Source organism: Centruroides sculpturatus, unplaced genomic scaffold (genome assembly GCF_000671375.1).
Source record: "Centruroides sculpturatus isolate CEXI.00-Female unplaced genomic scaffold, Cexi_2.0 scaffold596, whole genome shotgun sequence".
NCBI classification, from domain to species: domain Eukaryota; kingdom Metazoa; phylum Arthropoda; class Arachnida; order Scorpiones; family Buthidae; genus Centruroides; species Centruroides sculpturatus.
In genome coordinates, this window is record NW_019384881.1 from 459,840 (window position 1) to 470,604 (window position 10,765).

At 27.9% G+C, this 10,765-nt stretch overlaps 1 protein-coding gene across 1 annotated transcript; it reads left to right on the top strand.

Annotated features, from left to right (window-relative positions):
• Positions 1 to 797: 797 nt before the first annotated feature.
• On the top strand, positions 798 to 9,586 carry LOC111631023. Its single transcript, XM_023375213.1, has 5 exons — positions 798 to 929; positions 2,891 to 2,997; positions 4,205 to 5,618; positions 5,688 to 6,083; positions 9,415 to 9,586. The coding sequence occupies exons 2-5, from the start codon at positions 2,901 to 2,903 to the stop codon at positions 9,584 to 9,586; spliced, it is 2,079 nt and encodes a 692-aa protein (XP_023230981.1). The 5' UTR covers positions 798 to 929; positions 2,891 to 2,900.
• The last annotated feature ends 1,179 nt before the right edge of the window (positions 9,587 to 10,765 follow it).

The following is a 10,765-nucleotide window of genomic DNA, read 5'->3' on the forward strand; positions in this document are numbered from 1 at the left end:
GTTAATGTTTACAATTTTTAAATCACTATATTATATTTGTATTTCTTATCTTACATTGAGATACTTAAACTTTATTATATAAAACTATATTTTTAAGGCATACACAACCTATTGACCAGTACTAAATTGCATTTTCCCCTAAACATTTTATGCCCTATTCAGTTAGAATTTTTTGTCTACAATTTTCTTTTTCAAAAGTTTTATAACAAGATTTATGCTGCAACAAGACTAATATAAAATACATGTATACAAAACTACGTAGCTAATATTAATACATATAAGCTACATTAAAAATAATTTTACGTTCGAATTATATTCGAACAAATTTGAACATAAAATTCGAAATAGAGAACCTTCAAGCCCATATCTCCCGCACCCTTATAGCTATCGAGATACAACCTTCCTGGTGCACGAATGGAGACTTGGGGCTACTACTACATACAAACACCATTCATGTGCGATGTGTAGTTTTGGCGGAAATGTGAAATATAGGGACATACACGTCCATATATATATATATATACAGAATAAAGTAGGAAAAATTCTAGATACCACCATATAAGTTTGCTGGAACAATATTTGAGTATCTCTTTTTACAAATAAACATGAAAAATGTCGTTTGTATAACTGAATTTATACAAATTTATAAAATTAGTTTAAAGTTTAAAATAAATATTTTGATCGCGAATATTTTATGTTAGTACTTCGTATTATTGCGATATTATTGTTTATATGATACGACTACTATAAAATCCCGTAAGAAAACCAATTACACAGTTGTTATTTGTTTTACATGTATAAATGTACCACGGTTTATAGTAACGAAATTTTTAATGTTAGAATAGTTTTTGTAGTTGAATTGTAGACAGTCAATTTTCTTAACTTCTTTACAATCAGCACAGAAAAGTTAGGGAGAATAAGCAAAACAAGTAAGTTTTCAGTAATTTATAGAGCTTCTTGCTCATACTATAACCATTATAATTTTTGCATTGATACACAATTTTGCTTTTAGGGCTTATCAAACTGACTAATTTGACAAAAGGAGTTTATTATTTAATCACATACACTTATTTACATAAATATGTTAACTTTCATATACACGATTACAAATATATATTAATTTCAGGCTTTATAATGGCTCCTCTTCAGTTATACAAATGGTAACTTAAAGTATACGTTAACTAAGTCTTCTTGTCAAATCAGTCAGTGTAGTAATCTCTAAAAGGAGGGCTGAGAAGAGTAATACAAGAGCATTATAAATTATTTTAAAAAAGTGTATTTTTATCTTTAGAAAAATATATTCTTATTGTTATTTAAATTTAAAAAATATTTGTTTAATAATAACATTTAAAATCATTATTTAATAATTAAATGTAATAAAGTGTTATTAAGGTTACAGTACCGCTTGATGTAGTTAAACCAGTTCGTCATTAGTTTATAAGATGAAAGTGCAACGAGTACAATATGTTTACCAAACTTTTATTTTTTAGATAAATAAAATGTTTTTCGTTGTAAAAACAATTTCCTACTTTCAATTGTTTTTACAATTTTATATTTTAATTTACAAACGAACAAATAGTAACCTGTTGCCAGTTTATTTTATAATTAGATTTAATTTACATTACAATTAAAGGGTACATTTGACCATGTGTAAATCCAGGATCAACTGTGTTCGGTTGTGTTTTTTCAGACACTGTTAGATCCAGATTATATGATAAATTATTTATTGCATACTTTATAATTTCGAATCATTTAAAGTTGAAAGTAAGTAGGTTGAAGTAAATCGAAGACTGTAAATAGGTTAAGTTATATTCTTGTAATAACAGTAAACAGAATTGTTCGAAAAGCGAGGCGTTCGAAACTCAAGATTTGGCTGTCTCTGTTCCAAACTGATAGAGGTAACGCGAAATATTGATGTTAATAAAGAAATAATAATAAGTACATACAAAACATAAGGTTATTGATTACTAGCTATTTATGATTTCATATACTATAATAATAATTTTATCTAAAAAACAGTAATAAAGATATAAATGAATGTTAAAAGTATTGTGCAGAAAATACTTAACCCGAAATGATGGAGCCAGTTCAACATAAATAATAAAAAATAGTTTTATTTATTATTATTAATTACTAAGTATTATGCACATATTTTAAATTAATCACAGTAGAGCGTCGTTTATCCGAATCAATTGCGAACTGGGGTTGTTCGGCTAACTTATTTTTCGGATAACCGATTATGTACGAAAAAATATATTAACCTATCCCGTGTTGAAATTTTACTCCGTTGCGTGTCGCTTCGCGTTGAATTTTCGTCGATGTTAAGCCTAACGTAAACTTTTTGAAATAATAATCGTGGCTATCGTATCGTTAAAAATTATTTCTTTATGTTTTACAAACTAAATAAATACATTGAAAAATATTAAAAAACAAATAAAAATTATACTTTAGGCCGACTGGAATTTTTTCGGATAACCGACTTTCGGATAAACGACGCTCTACAGTATTTCATTAATTCTATCTGGCATTGTTTCAATAAAATTTGTTTCCACCTGATCTGTTATTTTGTTTTAATGATCAGTTTATCCTTTTTTAATTATTTACTAATGCACAGAGTATTGCTTTTTATTACTATATTCTTTCTTTGATAAAATACAAAGCATGCTCACTATAGGATTAACTCCAGAACAACATAAAGACCATTCCATGACATATACAACATTTACGAAAGATCAATTTCAAGTTGACTTTGTATTAACAATGGGTGCATTATTTTTTTTATTATTAGAGAATCTTCAATTCAATTTTACTTTTTTACTAACGAACTAGATTAAATTTTAATTTATTTTAAATTATAATTTTATCCACTAGTTTTGATTCTTTTGTTTAGTACATATTTTATGGACATGGCTACGTATAACATTGACATGAAGGAATGCAACGACATAAAATTAGCAGAACAAGACTGTTCTTCCACGGTGGATAAAGCTACAAAAGGTAAATATATTCATACGTAAATTAAATTTAACGTTTATTCTGTTGTATAGAAATACATTGTTACAAACAAAATGTAACAATATTCTCTGTAAAATGTGTCTACAAGAAACTTAAACAATAAATATATTCAGTACCTCTGTATAATTTAGTTTTTCGAAGCTGACAAAATAAATTCTTTCTTCCTAAATTATATTTGAATTTTGCGCTATTGTGTTCTTCCTGTACATACAAAATAAGCATAACTAATTCCATATTTACAACCTAATCATGCATAAATTAATTAAAATTGCCACTCGATCGTGGATTGAATTTGCTTTCTGGGCCGTAGAATTCTGCTTGGAAACATCTGCGCTTTTGGGATTATTTTCTGTTACCGATCAATCATTGATCCACTCTTTATTCATTTCCTCTTCTCCAAATAGGTGATTTTTACTGTTTCTTGGCTGTGAGTCGTGCAACTGGAACATGACAACATAGGAACTAATGTCTTCTAGAGAAAGATGTAACTTTTTTTCTATTTTTGTTCGTGTTTTTTTTATCGCAGTTAGTTCGATAAGTGACGACTAACGCCAATTCTTGTAGTTTGTTTGATTCTTAATTGTTCTGAGCAGCTCTTCCTACGTGTCTGAAACTCAGGACTAGTTTCACTTACTGTTAGTAGATAACAAATTCACTTCTACACTATCACCTTTCTTATCTGTTATTTAGAGCTCCTTCGATATATTTGAAAATTATATTAGCTTTTCTTTATTTTATTTTGTTCTCCTATTCCACTTTGCCTTAATTTTAATAGAAGAGTTTAACATCTATTTAAATACAAATTAAGAGGAAAGTATAAAATTCGAACGACTTTTAGCTTACATAATATGCGAGAAATAGTTTTATACATATAACATAGAACAGAAGAAGGCGTGAGCCTAATCAGTGATTAAATTAATAAACTAAGAGAGGAAAACCAATCATGTAGTCTCTTTGTAATGGATTGTAACATAGTTTTGTTCATCTAGCTGTATCAAAGTTGCTTCACTAGACAATTCGTCCATTGTTTTTTTCTGTTCTTTAGTGTGTTTAATTTTATTACATAATTTTGTATTGCACATGTATAACTTACGGATAATGTTACAACCAGTATTTCAATACAAGAAATTTATGATTACAGTACTAAATTATATAATAATCATTTAATAAAATATTTTATTGATTTCAGAGCAGTTAAAGATATGCCAAGAAAAATTAATGAAGAGATATAAAAACGAGAATGCTTACATGACTTCATTTCTTTGGAGTGAACACAACGACTTACCAATTAAAGATGCATTCGTGAATGTTAAACTACAAAAAACCGACATGTTAGGAAGAAAGACAGGAGAAATCATTCAAATTAAAGACATATTTGCCAGAGAGTCTAAGTTGCATCAAACAATCCTAATCACAGGAGATCCAGGATACGGGAAATCCACCATTTGCAAAAAAATCGCCTACGACTGGGGAATAGACGAAGAGTATCGCAGTTACCTCAAGGAATTTGAAATTTTAGTTTCTATTCACCTAGGCGAATTAGGAGAGAAGGGTGTACTTGATGCCGTTATTGAATGCATTGACAACCAAGAGGATAGAACATTTTCGAAGAAACTCAGAAAAGCTAATTGGAATTTTTTGATCATTCTGGATGGATTTCACGAAATTCGCGATAAAAATTGCGTTAAACAATTTATAAGTAATGATTCTATTGAAATTTCTAAGAAAATGACAATAGTCGTTACCAGCCGTCCACACGTTACACAAGAAATTAGGAAATTTATTGACTACAGATTTTGCATCGAAGGATTTTCTCAGGAACAAAAGAAGAAATACATCGATAATATTGTTAAAGACGAAGATAAAAAAAAGTATGTCGAAAGTATCATTAAAAAGAATCGCTTCTGTTTTGAATTAGCGAAATGTCCGTTAATGTTGTACATGTTATGTTGTCTTCCTAAAAGTAGAACAGACACATATATAATGACAAATGCCGATTTGTTCATTTTAATTTTTCGTCTTATTATAGAAAATTATAAAAAGACGAATAAAGAAACCCATAATTTAAAGAAAGGGAAATACTTTGACGGAGAAGATGTTATAATTAAACTAGGAAAACTTTACTACGAAAAGGAATTTCGTGATATTACAATGGCCACTTCTTTAGAACCAAAAAAAGTAAAAGAAGCAGATTTGAATAAAATTTTTACAGAAGAGGAATGTCAGTTTTTACTTAATCTTTATATTTTTGAAAAACGTACAGCAGAAAATAATGGAGAACATTTCGTATTTATCCATCGATTATTTACCGATTTCGTAATGGCTTTTTTCATCTTCGATTCGATCCACACAGTTGCTTTTCCAGAAATGGAAGGTATTTTATTTTTTATTCTCGGTTTGTTTAAAAATGAACCATTTGCCGGCAACTTTATTAATTTTTTACGAAGAATCTTCCTTCATCCCGTAACATGGCTTAATTTTTACAATGAAATAAAAAACGAAAAAAATAAAGAATTGTTCTGCACGAAAACAACATTAGTCTTTTATTTCGATTGTTTAGACGAATTCTTCAAATTATCAAATATTTCTAAATTGAATAAAATGTATTTATGTATTCCAAGTACTACTGATAATTATGAAAATATTAAAAAAGAATTAATTAAATTTCACAGTAATTTGAATTATTCACGCGATTTTCAGATTTTTGTATTCCTTGATAGAAGATTCTCTATGGATCCTAAAAGAAAACTTTCTCCTCCACATCCCAGATCTAATAGCCTTGACAGCTATATCGATCTATTTGAACCTGTACAATCTTTAATATGTTTATTTAAAAGCTACAGTTGGGATAAATTCAAGTTTTATTTACATGGCATCGTTTGTAGTAGTAATACAGAATTTTCTATTATATGCGACAGAAATATTGACATTTTTAGAAAAACCAATGAAGATGTCAAGCAAGAGTTAAATCTTAATTATAAAAGTCCCGTTGTTTTATCTAATGAGAGTGAATTTGGCGACGATCGCAAATATTTGATATCTACAAATCAATATTATTCTTTATTGCCGTACTTCAAAAAAAATTGTTTTAGTGAAGATTTTTTACCTGTCATGGGTTCACTATTTTCAACTGATTAAACCTTAATTATTACATTGAATATAACTATTTAATACATGTGAAATTCAATAGTAAATCTAAATAAATAAAATGATGTATTTTTCACTTCTGTCATCGTAATTTATTATATATCCGTTATAGGACACTAATACAACTGTTGTGTTGCAATAATTTAATAAACAAGTAAACAAACTTTATTATATATACAGTCATACCCCGAACTTACGCGATAGGTGGGACCGAGCGGTAACCGCGTACGTCGAACTCGCGTAAGTCGGGGTATAATTTTGCATATAAATACATATAAATAATTTTTCATTTGGATTGGAGACTAAGGAAAACAATAATTTAGAAAAAAATGCTTAATAAAATCTTAAATAGTACATATGTATCACAAATTATATTATTTTACAATTTTTTACATTTACTTGATTATTACGCCAGAATTTTAACATTGTTTCCATCTCAGCAATAATACTGTGACGTTTACGAAGGATGCTTGAATTTATAGATTAAGCATTTTTCACAGCTTCGAGAATTTTTTCTTTGCCTTTTATAATTGTTCTGACCGACGATTCCGTTAGAACAAACTTCTATGCCAATTGACAAATTTTAATTTTTGTATCGAACTTTTTAATAATGGGGTACGTTAGTAAAGTCAAATTTGAGTTAAACGCGTTAGTAACGAATTGTTCGAAAAGTCTAACGAAATAAGAATAACGATGACGTCATTCTCGTTTAACTCGTTCGACTTTACGAACGTACCCAATGTTAACTTTACATTCCAAACATATAGTTTTTCTTTTCTTCTTTGATGCAGAAGAATTAGTTTTATTTCGTTTGTATGACATAGTAGAGTCTTTCGAGTCTCCGTAGATATAAGAAACACAGAAATAAATAACACAAAATAAATTTTAGCTACGTGTCGATTCCGCGCGACACATGTCAGAACATGTCAGCTGAACAATAGTGTGGGGGGAGTGAGTAATCAAGAGTTGCATGTCGCTCAAACAAAAAACGAACCGACGAAATTTGAAAATCTCGTAACTCCGAGTTCGCGTAAGTCGGGGTAGCGTAAGTCGAGGTATTACTGTAATTTAACATCATAAGAAATAATTACAGTTCTATTTGCAGGTAACTAAAAATACAAATTATAAAGTAGATATATTTACTTTACATCGTACAAATTGACATTTAATTAACGTTATATTATACTTATTATTTAGTAAATAAATCGCATTTATTTTACGTAAAATAAACAACTCATTACAGAATTAAATTTACGAGAAAACAATTTACTGAAACATACAAATAATCGCCGATTTTATACTTAAGAGTTCACCTTTTAATATGAAAATAGACTTAGATAAGTTGAAATTACTTGTAATTAATTAAACGAAACTTTAATTATTACAGTTATTAATTAAATAACAAAAAAACAACGTTTACTAATGTCTGAATTTACTGTTTATTTTCGAAAGTGTTAACAAAGTTTAATAAATATTAAAGAATACTGCTATAAATTTAAATATTCTACTTACAAAATTACACTTTATTATATTGGTCGTTTTTTTTCTGTTTCTTACACTACTTGAGTGTGTCACAAATACAGTATACGTTTTTAAAAATGTTTTACAATCAATCAAAATTTACAATATAAATTGATATAGAAATTTTCAGAGTTATGTTATATAAATAACGTTTATACAATTCTTTATACAAATTTATTTTCGGTAATATTTTAATGAAATCAGGAATGGAATGCAGAAAGTGAAGAAATCGATTTCTGTTGTCTATTTTCTATTTGATTAAAGCATCGCTGGAAAAATAAAATAAAATAATAGTTAGTAAATTAAAATAGTTTACAAATACAATAATTCATATTGTATACACAAAAGGTAAATTATCTCTTCATTTAAATTATATTAATAAAATTTTAAGTGATTTTATCGACTATCTGTTTGCGTTAAATATAATATTGTCCAAAAATTTTAATATATTTTACAAGAAATAGACCTATATATAAACATATATGTACTGTACAGTGTATACGTGTTGTATATATATGAATTTATAGGGGAGACCGGGGCAAGACCGGCATGTTAAGCTGTACTTAAATTTTGTGTAATAAATACTGCTGTAAACTGGAAAAAAAGCTTTGCTTATTGTCTACTAGAATGTTACCTTACTATAGAACTGGTTAAAATCAGTTTGAAAATAAAAATAATTAAAATAATTACAACTTAACAGAAAGAGAGAAATTGCCGAAGTTGCCCCAGGTATAGGGGCAAGTTCGGCAGCTTCTCTCTTTTTGTAAAGTTGTAATTATTTTAATTATTTTTATTAAAGTTGCCCCTGGTATAGAGGCAACAGTATTGGGGCAAGATAGGCAGGTAGAAATACTTTGACAGAGAGGATGTTATAATTAAACTAGGAAAACTTTACTACGAAAAGGAATTTCTTGATATTACAATGTCCACTTCTTTAGAACCAAAAAAAGTAAAAGAGACAGATTTGAATAAAATTTTTACAAAAAAGGAATGTCAGTTTTTACTTAATCTTTATATTTTTGAAAAACGTACAGCAGAAAATAATGGAGAACATTTCGAATTTATCCATCGATTATTTACCGATTTCGTTATGGCTTTTTACATTTTCGATTCGATCCATACAGTTACTTTTCCGAAAATAGAAAATATTTTATTTTTCATTTTCGGTTTGTCTAAAAATGAACCAATTGCCGGCAACTTTATTAATTTTCTACGAAAAATCTTACTTTATCTCGTAACATGGCTTAATTTTTACAATGAAATAAAAAACGAAAGAAATAAACAATTGTTCTGCACGGAAACAACATTAGTCTTTTATTTCGATTGTTTAGACGAATTCTTCGAATTATCAAATATTTCTAACTTGAATAAAATGTATTTATGTATTCCGAGTACTACTGATAATTACAAAAATATTTAAAAAGAATTAATCAAATTTTACAGTAATTTGAATTATTCACATGATTTTAAGATTATTGTATTGCTTGATAGAAGATTTTCTGAGGAACCTACGAAAAGACGATCTGAGGAACCTACGAGAAAACAATGTAATGAACTTTTTGTATCAAGTAGATCTTGCAGATATATCGATTTGTTTAATTTTGTTTTCTATTTAATATGTTTATTTAAAAGTTATAGTTGGGATAAATTCAAGTTTTATTTTCGTGGCATCGTTTCCAGTAGTAATACAGAATTTTCTATTATATGCGACAGAAATATTGATATTTTTAGAAAAACCAATGAAGATGTCAAGCAAGAAATTATAGAAGAGTTAGAACTTCAAGATAAAAATCCCGTTGTTTTATCCAATGAGAGTGAATCTGGCGACAATCGCAAATATTTGATAACTAAAGATCAATGTGATTCTTTATTGCCGTACTTCATCAAAAATGATTTCAGTTGAGCTTTTACTTCTTAATAGTACATTCAAATTAGAATAAAATTCAGTCGTATATTATTTTATGGCAATTATTGATATGAATTACAGTCGACCCCCTATAACACTGTTGATAATTCAGTTTTATAAGAATTCCATGTTGTACGAGTCACTTAGTTTTTACAAATACACGTGCCGTTCATAGCCCGGCACACGTATTTGTAAAATCTAAGTGACTCGTACAACATGGAATTCATATAAAACTGAATTATTAACAGTGTTATAGGGGGTTCGACTGTATATGAATAAAACCCATATTATTATCAACTGTTTAAACCTTAATTATTAAGTTAAATGTAATGATTTAACAAATGTAATCTTTAGCAGTATATCTAAATAAAGAAAAATGATTTATTTTTCACTTCTGTTTTCTTAATTTATAGAATATCTATTATTAAAGTTGAGTTTTTGACTTATTAATACAATGGATTTCTAGGAAAGAACTTCAATTTCTGACAAGAACTACTGACAACGAACCGAAACGGGATGTTTTCTTATTCTATTTTCGAATTTTCTTCGATCGGGCTTTATTATGACACACAAAGTGACGGGATACAGGCGTGAGTCGTGCTACAACTTCTGTCAAAAAATGTGAAATAATTAACTTCATCATGGAAAGTGATCTAATTATAGTAAAAACAGATAAAGTTTATTTCCCTCTTTAATCAAATTCGAAAGTAAAGTAGAATTTAATAACTCTGTTTAAATAAAAAAAAAACTTTTAACACCTGTTAATAATTAAAAAGCCTTTAACGCTCTTTGGAAAACATTTCCACATTATAAATGGCTTTATTCTGTTTCAAACATTGCTTGAATAAAATAGAAATAATAAAATAAATAAATCAGATGTTCTCCAAGTTATCACAAAAATTTCAGGAAGCATAATATAAACTTAAATGTTAAAAACGTCTCCTTTGTTCGGTATTATTGAAGCTACATACATTTCTTCTACCCAAATTNTAAATAAAGTAAGATATATTTTTACTAATTATTATTTTTTTATACTTAAAACTTTTCTGTTGCATAGGCATGATCCGTAATATTTGTCGTTTAATTGCTTATTACATAGCATATATTAATATATATATATTATAGAGAATAGCATTATTCGTTGGACATTCTGCAGTTTATACTGTTTATAATTGA

Bases quoted from the DNA above. Each gene is read 5' to 3' on its own strand.
- LOC111631023 (XM_023375213.1), top strand. From the start codon at position 2,901: ATGGACATGGCTACGTATAACATTGACATGAAGGAATGCAACGACATA. The intron at 2,998-4,204 runs GTAAATATATTC...TATTGATTTCAG, and splicing joins GGTGGATAAAGCTACAAAAG to AGCAGTTAAAGATATGCCAA. The intron at 5,619-5,687 runs GTATTTATGTAT...TAAATTTCACAG, and splicing joins ATTTCTAAATTGAATAAAAT to TAATTTGAATTATTCACGCG.